Source organism: Fulmarus glacialis, unplaced genomic scaffold (assembly GCF_000690835.1).
Source record: "Fulmarus glacialis isolate BGI_N327 unplaced genomic scaffold, ASM69083v1 scaffold4797, whole genome shotgun sequence".
NCBI classification, from domain to species: Eukaryota; Metazoa; Chordata; class Aves; order Procellariiformes; family Procellariidae; genus Fulmarus; species Fulmarus glacialis.
This window is the reverse complement of record NW_009225060.1, coordinates 23602-41995: the sequence shown is the minus strand read 5'-3', so window position 1 is coordinate 41995 and position 18394 is coordinate 23602. Positions and strand designations below refer to the sequence as shown.

The 18394-nt window shown below is 38.3% G+C and overlaps 1 protein-coding gene across 1 annotated transcript in view; it reads right to left on the bottom strand.

Annotated features, from left to right (window-relative positions):
- Nucleotides 1-18394, bottom strand: part of LOC104080088 (calcium-dependent secretion activator 2-like) — a 126507-nt gene that overhangs the window by 107707 nt on the left and 406 nt on the right. Inside the window, exons 2-3 of the mRNA XM_009582354.1 lie at nt 15658-15821; nt 14428-14760 (exon numbers count right to left, since the gene is read on the bottom strand). Of these exons, the coding sequence (XP_009580649.1) occupies nt 14428-14760; nt 15658-15821 (497 nt within the window). The remainder of the gene's footprint in view (nt 1-14427; nt 14761-15657; nt 15822-18394) is intronic.

Sequence of the window (18394 nt, the reverse complement as noted above, 5' to 3'; positions counted from 1 at the left end):
TGCTGAAATAGATGGCTGTCTCCTTCAATACAAGTTGCCTTTCAGGTTCTGGCTAGGGAATACCCTCCCACACCCACCCCAACCAGGAAGCGATGGGCCTTAAAAGAGCGATGACTCATATCCTGATCCTCCTTAGAAAAACCCTTCCACCCTCCTCCTCTCCCACCACCTGCACAGAGATTACCATATCCAAGACAACCCAAAGATTAGCATGAAAACCTGGTTGGTATATGCATATTTATGTCCTATAATACTAAATGGGCTCACAGTGGTTTATAATTTCCTAAAATTATCCTTGCTTCAGAAGGAAATCCCGTCTCCTTTTGCTTACCCTCCTCACTCTCCAGAAACATCATGCAGAATGTTTTCTTGCCTTATTAATCACTGATTAGATTTTCTTTGGTGTGTTGAAACCAAAGGGAATATAAGCAATTAGGGCAATAAATGTTAATGAGCATTGCATTAAGTAAGCAAAACCACCTTGAATGTCATGCCAATATTTTTCCCCAAATAATTATATGTGGCTGACTTAACTAGATAGAAAACTTAAAATGCAGGCTGACAACTCACAGTTGAAGCACTGATTCATCACAGATTTTCAAAAAATTGTATACGATGTTGCTTTCAAAATGCACCATGAAAATAAACCCACCCCAGACCAAAACACTTAGTTACATATAAACAGTTCTTCTTTCAAATAGGCAAGATGTTTCTATTTAGTTGAAAGTATGCAGCTGTATTTAAATATATACAATATGTGAGCATTTGAATAATATTTTTTAAAAACAGCTAATAATTTCTTCAAGAAAAACTATTTAAGAAAATCACTGGATAGAAAGATATACTAACGAAGCTGTTTGTAAATATGACGGAGAGAAGCTAGAAGATGACAGAAATGGAATCCCATTTTCTCCCTTTCTGTTCAATGCCGTAGCATCAGCTGGAGAATGTTCTGTATTGCTGCCTTTTTCTCGAAGTCAGTGGTGTTAGTGATGTGTACATACCTACCCATAAAAATAAAAATCCAAAATAATTGAGTAAGGACTGAAAAATATATGTAATCTAGAGGTTAATTGTATAAGGCGGCAAGCTTCATCTACAGATTTGTGTTGCACCATGAAAAACTGACTTCCATATCTATGAAGGTTCTGTTTGAAGATCCTCCCATGGTCAGGGCATGTAGCAAGTTCTCCTTCCATGTGTATACTCTAGATACAAAATAAGATATGACTAGCGGTTCTCCTTGGTGGAGAACTTCAATCAAGCAACCTGTTTACACAGTACTCCAAGAAACCTCTCTGTTCTTTCCTTACATCAAATTTCTTTCAAATAGCAGAAAGGTTGGAAAATTGCTAAGGTGACCACAGCCAGATCTTCACCAACTCTCTACTCCATTCACTCCCAAAAGTGAGGAGTTCTGTGGACTGTATTAATCAAATTGTTTGCAATTCCTACTATTTCCTACTATTCTTCATGCTCAGGACTAATAATGAGTACAACAGGATTCTTGGCTGCAATTTGAGAGTAAGAAAGAGCTCATGTTTGGAGTGAGGTGCAAAAGAAAACATATTCTAGACCTTCAGTCTATATTCTGTTTACTTAATGTTCAGGAAAAAGACCTTAACAAGGAAAATGAAAAAATACTGCTTAAGAGCGTTTAGCTAGTAAGTCCTCAACATAGGGAACTTTTTTTTTTGTAATGCAAGAAAAGAGCCAACATCTGTTTTACATTACAATCAGCTGTTACTTTTCTGGAAGAAGTCTTTGTAATCGGAAAATTCCCATGTTTACAAACAACTTAACTGGTAACACATATCTTAGAAAATAGGTCAGAGAACACCTCATATATCAGTTATGCCAAAAGAAGGATACACTCTATTTAGCCTGGCTTAGAAACTACTTGAAAACAACTTACTAGAAAACACCTCTAGTGACAAAGACTCCATATGGTCTCTAAGCAGCCAACTCTAGTTAAACACTAGTTCAGTATTTAAGAAGCCCCACACAGAGTTCAGCTGACCAGCAAGGAAGGGTCTACTTGATACTACTCTCTAGGTTCTGTTGCTTGCCTAGATCTCCACTGACTATAACAAGGGTTTGATACCTATATCAAAACATATAAACAGTAATATTTAGGTGTTTGCATCAAGAACTGTGTACCATTGTCAGCACCTCCTATCAACATTCTCTTCATTTTTGCTCTAAGTACAAGACACAGCACTATAGAAACATTGGTTAGGTAGGCAATTTTGAGGTTATTAAGTCCAGCCTCCTACTTGGTAACAGTAGATGAGTCAGCTGTGGCTATGTCAAGCCAAGTTCTGTAAACCTCCAAGATGGAGATTCCACAGCTTCTCTGGCTGACCTGTTGCTTTGCTCCGCTACCTTCATACTGAATTTTTCCTCTAATGATGGTTCTGAATCTCCTACGTCACAGCTTGTGACAGTTAACTCTTGTTACACCATCTGCTACTACACAGTAATACCTCTGTGATCTTTGTCTTTGAAACGTCCCTCCAGGTTGCTTGTGGTAGGCTGCTATTAGACCACCCATTAGACTCCTCTTTGCCAGGCTATGCAAGTCTAGCTCGCTCATCACTGCCAGGCAGAGGGGAAAAACAAATCCTTCAGTCTTCTACCTGTGCTTCTTCTAATGTAGCCCAGCATTATCTCATCTGCAACTGAAGGATATTGTTGCCTCTTACTCAACCTGGCATCTGTCCTGCACACCCTCGACCCCCAAATGCCATGCCATGCTTTTCAGCAGGGCTGCAACTCAACCAGTTGGTTCTTAGCCCATAATTATGCCCAATTACCCTGCTCAAGGTGCAAAACCTTCTGCTTTTCCTTGATGAACTTAATGAGGTTTCTGGTAGCTTAATGCTCAAGATCAGCCTTAAACTATTCAGCATGCCAGCTGCATCACCCTCCCCTTCAGTTTAGTACTGCCCACAAATCTGCTGAAGATACATTTTGTTTCATCATCCAAGCTGTCAATAAAAATACTTCACAATACTAAACTCTGGAGTACCGTGTTCCCAGCTACCAACTGAGCTTTTAAACCACTGCCTACCACCCTTTCAGCATAGTGACCTAGCCAATTTTTAAGCCCTCCAATAGACAACTTGTCCAGACCATACTTCCTGAACTTACAAACGTGAATGAGGTGGATGATGATGTTAAAAGCCCTACTGAAGTCAAGATACATTACCATCCACTGTTCTCCTTATTAACATAGTTAGTCATTTCATGAAAGAAAGCAGGTCAGGTTGGTCAGGCATGATTTGCTCTTGGTATCCGTGTAAACTAACATACATATCCATGTAAACTCACACCTTTATGCATGTGAAAATAGATTGCAAGAGGTTGTGCTCCACAGTCTTTCCAGGGACTAAGGTAATACCTATAATTCTCAAACTTTCTGTACAACCGTATGGTTTGTTCCTGAGCTCTTACTATGTTTTCTTAAGAAATCAGCCAACTCCTGGGCTCTCCTTTTCCCCACATGGCAGCTTCTCAAGGGTCTCTGCATAGCAACTCTTTAAATAGGGAGTAAGTTCACAGCTTACCTTCTCTCAGCCTTCCTCCGACTTCTGAACTGTCAACTGGTGATTTCTGCAGCCCAGCTGCTACCTGTGGTCACATTCACCCCCAATTCTTCCCTGTTTCTGGGCAGCAGGTCAAACAGAGAGCTAATCCCAACTGCTCCTTTTGCATTTGTGTTCAGAAATTATCACCAACACAGCCTAGAAACTTCCTCAATTGCTTGCACAATGTCATGTTACCTTCCCAGCAATTTGGTGGCAGGTGGCAGGATCAAAGCCTGGCACTGGGAGACTTCTATTAATTGTTTGTAGATAGCCTCATCCTCTTATTCAGGTGGTGAGTTAACTGACCCTCACCACATCATTACCAATATTACTTTCCCTTCTGATATTGACCCAGAGACTAGACTTGTTTGTTGCCCAAATAGCGTAGACACTACAGCGTCTGTCTACATTAGTGTAGACACATTTATGAATGCTCTCCTTTCTGAGAAGGAACATTATTGTCTCCCTTGTAGTCTTCTACCATACGTATCTTCTCCACATGCATTGCTTTCTCATTTTACCCTGAGATTAGCTCCCTATCTTCTAACAAACCTAGTTTAAAATCCTTCATGTTAGGTTAGCAATCCTGTCCACAGACATGCCCACGCTTTCTTGTCAGATTCTTTCTATCACTTCTTACTAGTTCTTCTCAAAACAAGATGCCACAACCAAAGGTCAAAGCCTCACTGATGACAGTAATTATGCAGGTTGGATGTGTCACCCTGGGCCATCTTTGCTCTCAGAGTCTTACAGTCACCTTTGATCTGCTCAAGGTCACGTCACTGGTGCTCGCACAGACAAGCAGCAAGGGGCAGTAGCCGGAAAGCTAGATGGGCCTCAGCAATCTCTCTGCAACATCACAGATCCAGGCTAGAAGCAAGTAAGAAGGTATGGCCAGCCGATGGGTGCTTTTGTCCCGGGCAGGGTGGAGTCACCAAACACTTGTTGCTTCCTCTTTGTGCTTTGGTCTCAATCCCATGACTTTAGGTGTCCAGCATTCTTCCCACAACAGGACTCACTCATCCTCCTCTGCTGCCAGGGTCCTGAACCAGTTTTCTAGATGAACAATTGCAGAGAGGCAGGGAGCTCTTTCCTGCTGCCAGAAGTTATAAGCTTCCAGCTTCTACCCTCCTAGAAACACAGGAATGGGAGGAAACTACTAACATGAAACAGGTGGGAAAACAGTTATAGAAAGTCTGCTATCCATCTGTAAACACAGTTGCTCCAGTATGGTAAAATTGGAATACTGGTCAGATAAATTTCCCCTAAGGAGGGATAGGTGTTTCAGGCAAGATCCTGCTATCTCCGGCCTCCTGAAGAAAGACACAGTATGGGGAGAAGGCTGTGCCAGATTGATTGGGGCATGATTTTACAGTGCTTCTAGGAATAAAACAAAGCTACTCCAGAAATTGTGTGTACCTTCGGAGGCTCTCTCAGGCATGGCTCAGTATATTCCTTTGTTTATGGGCAGTCCTAGTGTTCCCATATTAGAAAAGCTTGGCACTGCGTGACCAGTTCGGAAAACAGTTTATTCAGAGGTGACGGAGGGATTGACTCTTCCCTTACTTCACTTCTTCTGTCATAGCCTTAGAGTGCTTACCATACAACTGCTCCTTTCAACAGCAGTTAGAAGTCAACATTTCTACTAAATAAATAGCCTCAATTTTATTTCAGATTTTTCCTGTTTATAGCTAAAATGCCTGGAAGTCAATTTATTTATCTGTTATCTCAAGAAACAGACTCCCATAGAGGACACAAAGTACAGATGAATCCTATTCTTACTCTCCTCTTACTTTTCCCCTTCCCAGTAGGCTGTAAGCTTTTAGACTGAGGGTTGCAATTATTTTTTCTTCTCTCTAGTTATATTACAGACCAAAAAAGGGTTATTTCAGTTGGCATGAGAATTTTTCATGCCTGTTGCAGAAAACTAAAGTGAAGATAATCCACCTACCTATAGAAGGCCTATAGAGAAAGAAACAGGCACTTTCTTGTAAACATGTCGGAATTTTGAAATTATGAACATCTTATCACAAAGCAGACAGCCTCAGCACTGACACCAGACTGAATCTGGATGATATGAACAAATATCTTGAGTCTTGTAATATAAAACACGGGAATAAATGACAGGCCAAGGAGCATCTCCCTGCATGACAGCTCTTCCATTGAGAATCAATCCTCTTTTGGGGTGAGAGGGAGTCTGGGGTGGACAGCCTGGAAGATTAGAGATTGAGAGATTAGATCCTAGAGATTAGAACAGCCTTAGCAGAAGGGACAGCTGAGAAGGTGACCTGAGAATTCTCTCATTTTTAGGACAGTAACAAAAACACCTTCCTAGAGGATAAAAGATAAACACACAAATTATAGCATATTCAAAGAGAGGTGCAGATCTCTGAGCCATCTTACATACACAATTATTCTTGCATAGGACAGTCTATCCTCTATTATGGCTGTGCTTTGATATTTCTGTTTAAAATATGTATCTACCATATGTATTAGACGGCTCATTTCCAAATTTACCTGCATCTTTCCCTTTAGAGGGATTGTGGTGCCAGAACCCATATGAACCTTGTCCAGGCAGCCAGCTGCAAAGAAACTTCCTCTCAAGAAGGGAGAGTTAAGAGGGTTCTCCCTTAAAAATTTCTAAAATGGGGGAAAAAAGCAGCTAAGCTTCAGAACAAGACATTCAGTATCAGTGAGTGAAAGGGATATGGAAACATAGGCTCATTCTTTTCCTGTGGCTTTTTCAGCTGCTTCTGCTGGCTTCACACTGGCTGCTGAAGAAACCTCACAGGATGAAAAACCCTGCAGAGGAACAAAACTAATCAAATTGGTCTTGGCATGGAAGTGACTGTTCTAAGCAAAACTGCTTTACTTTGTATTGATAAAGAGGGAATACAGAATACTACCATGTCTTAAGCAGAACAGATGACAAATTCATGCTAAGGGTCATTAACTTATTCAGCTTGCTCACAAGCATTCATTCAAATGCACATATAAGCTAGGAATCAGACACATTAATAAACTTTATCATCAGTCTGGAAATGTGGCTGTAAAAATTATTTGGTTTGTATTTATTTACCTGAAGACACAGAATCTCTCCTTAAAAAGAAAAAAACATTCTTTTAAAAAATTAATACTACAGCCTTTGGGAGAAAAGATTTATTTTTATTGCTTAATACCAAACTAGAGGAACTTTATCCTCAGCTGGTAATATTAAACATGATGAGTCAAATGCACTGGTGATGTTAATGTAAGTGCAAGTTAAATGATGGATATATTTGGCTTCGAGTGTTGAGGCAGCTTAACTCCCTTGGATCTGGAACTCAAGAGACTGTCAAAACAGCATTAATTACTACATGAAGGCTCCAAAAGAATATTTTAGGGGAAGAAACACAGGGAAAGGTAAAAAATAGAAGAAGCTTAGAAGGATCTGCTTTAACGAAGTCAAAACCAACTTCCTTATTTTTTATGCTACGATGCCCATTCTGCTGCCGTTTTCCTGCACTCACTGAATGCCAAAGACAGTCTCAGAAAACAAAACAGCTTGAAAGAAAGATCTGCAGCCAAGTCCCAATGCTGATGATTTCAATCCTCAGAGGAGGCACAAGAGCAGGGGAGATGGGTAATTCTCAGCTTCTCTCTGCTGATTCTCAGTCAAGCCTGGCTTACCCTTTGTGACAAGAAAGGTGATACACAGGAGAACACAGGCCTAGAAGGATGCTGACTTAGAAACACAAGTCAATCCACTAGTCTATGAGTGCTGGTAGTCTCTCAGGCTACTAGAGACCATACACGTCCAACTCCTTCACACAGGTGGAAAACAAAACACAACAAGAACAGAAGCCACATATGCACAAAGAGAGCTCTACGGCAGAAAAATCCACAAGAAAATTTTGTCTTAAAAGTAATTAAAAGTGAAAAACTATCCCTCCATGGTTTTTTTTAACATTTATACTGAACAAGTAAACCTTTGAATATTTTCATGGTTTTCAGATGTCCCACTCAAGTTTTCTTTTTAAATGCAGACGTCAAAGCCAATTTTTCTCACTCAATAGCTGAACTTAAGAAGGATACTGCAATACCTCAAGCACTGAAAATGCATTACTGTTGCCAACTCACCATTTCTCTCTGGTATTTTCTCAGTATTCCTTCAACTACAAACATAAATATTTCAAGGTACTTCTCCATTATGTAACTTGCAAGGCTTTTAAACGTTGTTCGGAGTCAGATATTTAAACATGCTAAAAAAGTAACTTGCTTCTCTGAGGATGTTTTAATATTCCTTCCATCATCCTTCTATCATTAGAGTAAATGAGAACAAATCAACACCCTTTGGGGAAATCAGAGACTTTTTTCCAAAGTAAACTCTGCTATTATAGAAAAAACACTTGTTTACAGGAGCTAAAACTTTTTTTTTTCTTTTTAAATATCATCAGTGTGTCTTAACAGAACTGAATCACTTGGGGGTTCCAAGACTTCCTCTTTCACCAGAACTCATATTATTAAGCTGAAACTCCAAACTGGCCTGACACACACTGTTCAGCTTAGCTCTGGATTTCTCACAGTCCCATTACAGAAGTAATCTTAGGAGGAGTATTTGACATTGCAGCACTATTTTGCAAAGCACTAAAACTTTGTCTTGAGCAAGACCTCTCCAGACCTCTCAAACAGAAGTAAAAGATGAATGAAGCAGCTCAGCAAAAAAACATTTAAAAAAGGTAACTGTTGAAATAACTTCATATTAAACTCCTATGTGTATGTAATCAAGGGTGACATCTCATGAAGAAGAGACAACATCTAAAATCCTGTGAGAAATGACAATTTATTTCTCCATTGAAATATTTGGTTTGAATTATTCTGCTCTCGCTCAAGAACAGACAGTGGCAGATCTTTTTTCCCTTTGAAGAACAGGGAAAAATCAATCAGAAAGCAAATTTTTTTTCTGTAAGGAGGAGGGCATGGGAGAAGATATATTCTTGTATTTACAGGTACTAGAAACCAATAGAGTTGATGTGTGAACAAGCCTTAAGTGTGAACATTTGAATGCTTCTGTTATCAAAGGCATGAAACACTTTTCGGGTTGACAGACACATCAACAATTTTACAGCACTGACCTGTTCTGTAAGGAAGCATATCATTATTGCATCATGACTGTGTGCAGAAACTTTCTAGACTCATATTTATCATACAAAAATGCAGTCAACACCTGAATACTAACTGTAACTCTATAGCCTCCCACAGTCCCATAAAATTATTGCTTTTCTGCTCCCAAGAGATCTCCCATACCACTGCAGTCCCTTCTGCCCACCGAGAGCCCGGACAGCTTCTCCCCACTCTCGGACCCTGCCTGCCGTCTACTCTGCAGTTGCTGCAAAACTGCCTTTTATCTAGAGAACAAATAAATTCTGCCCCATGCTGGGGGCCTGCGCTAGCTATCCAGCGGTAACCTCTTACGAGGTAAGGCCTGAAGGCAGCAGATCTCCCATACGAAGCAGGTGATCAGCACGGGGGGTTTTTTTGGTTGGTTTGTTTGTTTTTTAAATAGGGGAGTAGGAATATCTTAGGCCAGGTAAAAGCACATTTTCAGCCCAGAGGGATGTTTAAGACATCAGTGGATGTCTTATCTAACACCTGACGCTACCTCGAAAATACAGCAGTGGACCTTGCCAACATTCTTCAGAGATTACTTTGTTGTATCAGGTATAATTTATCATGAAATAAGTAATGACAGTCATTGGTGATCATTGGCAAGATACTGGCTTAGCTGAAGCCCTGGTCACATTATAACGTCTCACGGAGCCAGCATCCTTTCTTCTGACTAAAAAGACTCAGATATAGAACACATACTGTTATGCAATATGTATAATATACAGCCCAAAGTAATTTTTTCCTGTGCCTTGCCTCAACTAAAAAAAAATTAACGAATCTGTTTAAGTTCTGGTCTATATACTAAAGGGAATCTTAACATTTGTTTAATCACTTCAAGAAGATTATCAACTCCACACTGAAACTTTCTGTACAAAGATATCATTATTATTTATGCTTCATAAAGTTGCATTTGTGCCTATAACTTACACAGGGTATGAAAGTTTCTAAGAAAAATATCCAGAAATATGGGAAATTCTGTGATCCATAACATAACTGCACTACTTTTCATTATTTTACTGAGCAAAGGATCAGAACTACAAACATTCAAAAGTCACAAAGGCCTTGTTGCAAATTCAGTTGCCCTTAATTCGACTTATTTCCAAAACTGCATAATTAACTGGACTTCAGTGAAGTGCTGGCTGAAACAGTCCAATTGTATTGAGCACCATAAGCAGACTTCAGTTCAGCAGAAATTCTTGACAGAAAATATTCACATAATTAAAAATACAAACATTTATTATGGAAGATACAATATAGTCCATCATTCTCTGTATTAGACACTTACACAAAGAGTTACATCTTGAAAAAGCTAAAGATAATAAAGGATGTGAACCAGATGCAATACAAGGCTTTTAAACAGAAAATTATACCTTGCAGCAAAGTACTATCTAAAGCTATTTCCAGAAGAATTAGTTTGTGGTTGATTCCCAAAAAGTCAACAGTAGAAGACTTAGCAAATCATTCTTCTTAAAAACTGTTACATTATTCTCAAAATTATTTATTACCTGTCAGAAGTGAGAATGTGACTTGCAAGAATTCTTTCATTATGAAAATCAGTGTTGTTCTCTCCTCCCCACACCCAAGACAAGGGTGCCAAAAAAGTCAACCTTATAAAGGTACTTTCAAAATAAAATAAACTCTGTGTGGAGTGATGATTTACCTGATACACAAATTCTGGTCCTAGTAAAGTGGTGTAATAATAGTGCATGACCACACATCAGTTTGAGTTTGACTTTCAGTTTGACTTTCTGCATCAGTTATCCTCTACATCAGTGAATAATCAAAAAAATAGAAAAAAAGACTATATCATCTTTGATCTCTATAAATCAAAGAAATCATTACAACACCCTGTGGCCAGGCATCTCAAAAGCAAGTCAAGTAGCTCATCAAGTCCCAGCTAACTGGCAATCATTTCTTTATCATAAAACACAGCTCAAGGCAACACAATGTAAATAAAAATCAGGTGAAAGTGTCAGCACTTACCAAATTTGAATCTTTTAATCACAAAGAGATAGAGGTGGTTGGCAGCAGTTGCTGGCCTTGCTTTAAGTTGTAACGTTGAAAACAAGATCATAGAAGAAGTCTTCAACATTTTAATGTGAACGTCCTGTTAATGTTCACTACCTAAGGACAAGCTTAGGCACTTAGTATATGTTAAAAGACTGTGACAAAAAGTTGTTCTTCAAAGAAAAACGCATAAAATTCTCATAGCTATGTGGACTGTGTTTGACAATGTCGGAGAGCTGGTCTATTACTATTCACTTCATTTTTTATTAAGGTCTTGTGCTGATTGAATAAACAGTGTTCCTCACTGCTATCACACAAAGGGTGGAGACTGGCAACCTGTGTGGACCCGTCGTAACCCACACCTTAGCAGAATTGTCTGATGAGCTGCTGCAAGATACCCAAGGGTTTAAGAGTTGAAGGGAACGTTCCATTTAGAACAGGCTGGGGAGCAAAAGCTGCTGAAAACCAATAAAAAGTTTCTAAATGCAGAGAAAGTCACAAGGAGGAGGTTGGCAGACAATACCTCCTACCGTTACAAATATCATCCTTGTCTGCTTAGCAGCCCTGTAGGTGCAGGATAATTTACTCTTATCATCGAAATTGTAAGACATTTTTCTGTTTCCTATTTCCAAAGGGCTGAAAGGAATGAAAAAAGGGGGGAAAGAAAAAGACAGAGTTTTCTGCACAAATTATAACTGTACAGATTTGCTGTTAAGGGCAGCTGTTTCTCAGAGCTGCAAAATATACAGAATTTCATGTATCTGATTCTCTGCTAGAAGCACAGGCTAGAAGCCAACTCATCAAAACCTCTATCAAAAATACAATTTTAACATCTGTTTGGACTTTGACTTATCTCACTGCTCCCAGACACTATTGATTATCATTATCTGCAAGTCTCTAGTATTCTAAACAGCAGCAGCAAACGGAAATGAAAAGTGAGCATTTTGATACAAAGACAGATAGAGGCTTCTAGGGCAGAATGAAAACTGCTGGTGCTGACTGAAATCCGAGTCTAACTTCATCTCCTCTTCTATAAATACACTGTCAATAGAAAGGAATAAGATACAGCCTAAACTAAAATATTTATTAAAACTATAATAAGAAATAAGGGATTTTGCCAAAGGAGAAAAGGCATTACATTATCAGAGACTGGTTGCTCTCTGCAATATACTTCCTGGGAAGGATATGATTGTTGTCTTTTTCTTTGCAACAGACTTCTCCTCATACCTTTGGTGTATTATGTGCTTGACTGGACCACAGGAACAGGATATAAAATGTATGGATATTAGCAACTCTGTTGAAGTACATAATGAAAGTTTTTGCTTTAGCAAAGTAATCTCATCCTTGCCTTGGAAAACAAAAATCTTCAGAAAGCTAGAACGCCAAACAAGAAGGGTGTAGGCTTGAAGCCTTTCCCTCTCCATTCTTCCCAACTTGAAATATGTAGGTACTCCTATATATGCTCCCAAAGAAGCAAGTCTCTCTTTCTTCCCATCCTCCAATATTTATATGAATCCAGGGTAAACAATGTGTACTTTGGAGACATGCAGAGGAAATTTTACAACCCTCAGTGCTCAAAATCAGGAAGAGCAAGAGAAGAGTCTTCTCTTAATCCCATTGAGTCATCTTTGCACACATCAGGATGATCAACCAGTCTTTCTCCCTTCCTACCTACCACAAGATTATGTCCTCTTTAATTTGCAATTAAAAAAAAAATAGAAAAGAGTATCACCCCATGCTCAAAATTCTACCAAGAAGACAAAAATGATTCACTGTGGTGTTTCAGTCTCTCTGTAGGTTATGGACCAAGAAGAGACAGAAATTTGTTGATATTTGCCAACCAGCTTTGTTCCATCAACATTCCTACAATTAAGAACCAAAACAAAGAACCTTTCAAGTACACAAACACAAGAACCTTGTGGACTGTTTCATCAGAACCACTTCCAGACTAAAGAAACAATTTTTTTTTTGTTTAATTGTTCAAAGCTCTACAATCACGGTTGTTTGTTTTCCTCTAGCACAATGCAGACTAATAGCAGATTTTGACCGTTCACAGTGACATATAAAGTCAGATTTCACAATCATCAGACACCAGAGGAGGGAGGAATCCATACAGAATTTCTACTATAAGTAACGACTTATCTACTTTTGGGGAAAAAAATATTTTTTCATGTTTTCAGATATTGGAACAGGTTGCCCAGAGAATTTGTGCAGTCTGTCTCCATTCTTGGAAGTTTCAAGACCTGACTGGATAAAGCGCTCAGTAACCTGGTCTGTCCTCACAGCTGACCATGCTTTGAGCAGGAGGTTGGACTGAATGACCTCCTGAGGCCTTTTCCAAACTGAATTCTCCTATGCCTCTATGTTCTGTTATACAAAAAAAAAGCAAATAAGCAGGATTATCTCCCAAGATTTCAACGCTTCTTCATCTTGTTACCAACCTGCATATTCCAGAGGGTAGCTTCACGATATACATGTATGTGAATTAAGAGGCAAAAGGAAAAAGATGGGGCAAACAGGAAAAAAAGAATATTTTTTCTCTTTCCATTCAAAACACCGCTCATCAGAAGTCTCCTTCCACCCTGCCAGTAAACAGCTCACAGTGAAAACAAAAGCCTTCATAATTTGATGCAGAATAAAATATTACACTTTCTCATTACGAAAGTTGGATCTATGACCCCGAGAAGGATTAAACACCACAGATGTTTCAATCATAGAACAGTTACATGATTTCATGCCATACTACTCCATAAATGAAGAAGGCAACAATGTCCAAGATTCCTCATTTGTTCCCATATTAAGCTGGCCAATAACTACAAGCCATCCCTCAGCATAATATATGAAAAACCAGCTTAGCTGTAGCCTGTTGTACTATTTTATAGACAGTGTAGAAAGCTATGTGAGCTCAGTTTAAATGCCACACCCATGCTGGTTGGTTGCGAGACTTTAAAAAATACCTTGCTTTTTCAGGTTTTTCCTCCCTAAGTAATTCCTAATTTACAGTTGCATCACTATGAAGACTGGCCAGATAAAATATTTTTACCTACCATTTACACTACTGATTAGCAATAGATTATACATATAAATCCAAATATGATTGCTGAATAGACCATTTGTCTTGGCCTCAATAATTTATGGGGAACATCACTCTTACCCAACAGAACATCAAAGTGAAAATGTGCAAATTAGCTTCGCAGATGGTGTTTGAAATGAAGTACATTGAGATCTAACATACCGAACTTCTAGACACTGGATGGCCAAGAACATCCTGAATTCAACCACCTGTCACCTACCTATTTCTGGCAGCAAATTTCTTTTAAAGATGTATACACATACACACAAATGTATGTAAAAACATACATATGTAATTTATATGAGGGTATGCAGGTATGTAGACCATAGAACATTCTGCAGAATCACCCAAATCACTGGAGCTGTGACACTGTAAAAGGTGTCAGGAGATCCCTGTAGCATAAGTACCATATACTCTGGCATACCCTTTTTCCAAGTGCTCTCCAGTGACCAAATGATGAAAAGATTCCGTCCTGAGAGGTCTCATCTCCTTGGACTGTGGAGATGTAATTAAAAGTGAAGGCCTCTGCACACAGGGAGGATGCACTTGACCTGTTGGTGGGGGGGAGATATTTTGAACACAACAGAACCGAGTGACACCAATACTTACTTGGCAGGCATTATAAATCAACTGGTGTTCCAATTTTTTGATCCCTAGAATCTGCTGAAACATTTCATAAAGCTGTTCCTTGCTCAGAATCAGCTCCGATACAGCACTTAAGGCCATTCTATTCGGCTGTTTGCAAAAGTCCTCTTCTCCCCTGTATATGGCATCGTATTTGGCTAGCCAAGAACTTAACACTGTCTCTTTGCTTAATCCATCAATTTCCGGCAAACTTCGGACCCTCTTTTCTATGTTTTTCTTAAAAACATCTCTAAAGTCATTTGCAGAACATCCTCCGCTGTGGACCATTCTTGCAACCCGGTCACTCTTGAGAAATACCTTTTAAAATAAAAGAAGAGAAAAAAAAAGAAACAGAAAAAATTAGGCATGGACACAAACACAAAATAACCCCTTATAAAGGGACTACAAGCTAATATTTTGCTTCTATGTAAGATGGCTTTATTATAAAGAATAGTTATACAGGTCAAGTTTGCTATATTTTTCACACAGAAACAAGTGACCATGTTGAAAAAGTAAGTTTCTGCATTGAACAAGTACTAAGTAGCTTTTAAAGTACTTTGCATAAATTTACAATAGCTAAGCTAGAATGAAGTTTGAATTAACAGCAGTTAATTTAAAACTTACCTACAAGATTTAATTAATCTTTCCTCCATTAAAATCACAGAAGTCTAAAGTTACTTGCAAGTAACTCATGGATAAGCTACACTGTATCAAGACTCGGGAGTATGAGTTAAAATATGATCTTTAAGCCAGCCGAGAATCTCATGGAAGATAAGACAGAAATGCAGGAAAAAAAAATACTAGAGAAATACTACAATCAATATTAACAATAGAGAGAAGAAAGACTCAAAGATACAGAGCTGGTTCTACTACTGTAGATACAATACTGGAGACACAATATGGGATTCTCTGTGTAAAAAACTCAAACAAAAACCAACAAAAAAACTCACTCCCAAGTACACATACTCTATGATATGATAAGGCAAATTACAACAACAAACCAATTAAATCAGCATTCTGTAAGAGCTTTTCATTGTTCAAGGATGGTTGCATTCATCTTTTCTTCTAACACAGGCCTTGGCAAGGTTGGTCTTTCCAGCCACTGTGTGGGGCCAGCTCATTCCTAGTAGCAAGTCTCATCAAACTGTTTCTCCACAAAATGCAACCAACAAAAAGATGACCACTGCAGCATGATCAGCCACGTAAAAAACTGACATCTGCCTTGGACAAGGGATAAACTGCATCATGCCATTGAACGGATAACTCAGGGAGAACCACCTGGCTTCCTGCAGCAGAGGGAGATGGGTCGAGGCGCTCCACCCTGCAAGGCTTGGCTGCTGGGGGACTGCTTGGGTGCCACACCAATGCCCCAAGCACAGCTGAAATGCAAAGAACAGTAGTCTACACAGATTTACTATCCATCACCTTTCTGACTGTTTGCTCCCTTCAATCAGCTGCAATGAAGTGGAAGACGAGTTAACTATGTATTTTCAGGTAATCATTTTAGTCACCGACAGCTATGAAAACGCAATGAATGGAGATAACAGCACAGTAGAGCTCTGACTCCGTATGTTGGAAGATGGTGCACCTAATAACCAACCTAAAATATTACTGTGCTTCATTTGGAAAATACAAGACAGACCAGTATGAGAGGAGCTAAAAAGCTGAGCAGAGAGGAGTGCACAGGTAGAAACAGATCAAGAAAAACATATTCTAAAAGTTCTGGTGCCTGTTGATGCACGTTTCCCTGCAGCATATTTTAAAATGCAGTTACTTACAAAATGTATCTTTCACAGATGTCCTAACTGATATTGTACAGAGGCAGAGTAAGCCTAAAAGTACTTGCCCAAACAGATTATTGAAAAAAACCATCACCAATATCTGCTAATCATATTTTATGCTCTAGCTGTACCATGATAGATTTCCTTTTTTTGAAACATAAGTATCTAAGGTTAAATTCTTATTCATAAAAGGATTTGATATGGTTACTGTCAATTAATGCTGACATTTATTTCCTAAAAATGCTACACAAATATTGAATCTCATTTCAGAACAAATAATAATCAGAAATTCCACTCAGCAATAAAACTTATCAACACAAACAGGTACAAGGATATTAAGTCTTTCCTTGTTTTAACAGTCTGCAGTTACAATTGATTCATTTCTCCAACAGCTTCACTGGAAAACAAATAGAAAAAAAAATATTTTAAAAAGATGACTTCAAACTAACTTCAGCTACTTTGTGTTGTTCATAAACAGCATTAAATCTTCCCTGACGTTAGTTTGCATAGCCAATGAAAGAAAGCAGATGCAGAAGAAAGAATGAAATTAAGAATATTTATAGGCTCTTCCCCCCAAATATCTCATGTTTATTGAAGACTACATGACCCTATGTATTGCTAATATAACTGTATCAGTGTAATAAAAAAAAAAAAAAACACCTGCAAAACACACACTCTAAGATCATCAGAATATCATTCACCTTCTGTTACCTTCTTTCAGTCATATTATTCAAAACCATTAATCCAGAATGCAGGGGCTGAAAAGCTGCTAGCACTTCCCTTGACTTATGAACCAGACTAATTAAAAATTTATTTCTGATTATGAAGTGGATTTTCTAGGAGACTGCAGGAAAAATCTGTTACATTTTTTCAATACTTATCTGTGAAAGGGGAGTACTGTTGTAACACTTGGTGCCCACAACACTGACAAAATGATGGCATGTTCATGTTGGGCAAAATAAATTTTTATATAGATTTGTACAAATATAAAATACAATTTGCATGTATCCCTGACCTTAAAATGTTCCCTTCTGAAGTGTTTTGGGTCACAGACTGTATTTTATTAAATATTCAAAAATTATTCCAAGATCATTCTTTCGCAAAAGATGTGGTGGATATTAAAGGAAATAAAATATAAACCCAAGGTGTGAATAATTGACTACAGAAAGTACATGGTTGGTTCTGAAAAGGAATCCATTGGACCTAAATCTCTTATTGTACTACTCCTTTTTGAGCAGCAATTTACTAAAATTTTTCCTGAGGGAAAAAAAATTAACATCATCTTTAAAATGAACTACTTGCATTTGAGAGAATTAAAAAATAATAACAACATTTGAACAGAAAGACTCCATTTTTAAGACTTTTTTTGCAACAGAAAACTGTAAGAGAATGGAAATTCAGTTAGGGGTGTACCATACGTGCCTCAAATTTGACACAGTAAGATGCATTAAAAAGCTATTAAATGTCTTGCTATTCTTGTTCCTGAAAGACATATGGTACACTTCATGCTAAATTCAAATCCTTTGCTGCAGTTATATTTCTTGAGATTTGTCTCCTCAGTTTCAAAGCTTTTCTGAGCTGTTTTATGGCTGGGTTTTTTTTTTTTTTTTTTTTTTATTCTAAGTAGAAGTTTATGGGAGTTGCTACTATATGGAAAATGGTATGCCACCAGTTTCATGCTGATGGACTTATTGTTTCCACCACTGTTCCAGAAAGACTGTCTGGCTGAGTATGTGTGGGTCCAGAGTCTAGGCTAGGACTGCGGATTGGGATACATACGTGCTTTACAACACTGGTGGTACTTTATTGGCAGCATTCATTTTTACAATGAAATACAAAAGCTTTTATAGTAGTCTTAACATAGTTTGCCGCTTTTTTTCAACGTGGATTATATGCGCAGCCCAATCATCCTTATTAGGGACAATATTTGTGTTGATATCTATCTTTAAAGCAAAATACTAATTAAGTAGATTCACTAAATTGTTGGCTCTTCTTCCCTTTACTCCTGTATTTTTATTGTCTGATCATTAGACTTCAGACATTAGATTAATTTCTAATTAAATAATTCAAAAACCTCCAGTGTTAAAATGTTATCCCAAGTTTCTCAGCACTAGGGGGGAACTGGAGAAAAAAAAAAAATTACAGGTTTGAATGTAAAATATAAAATACCA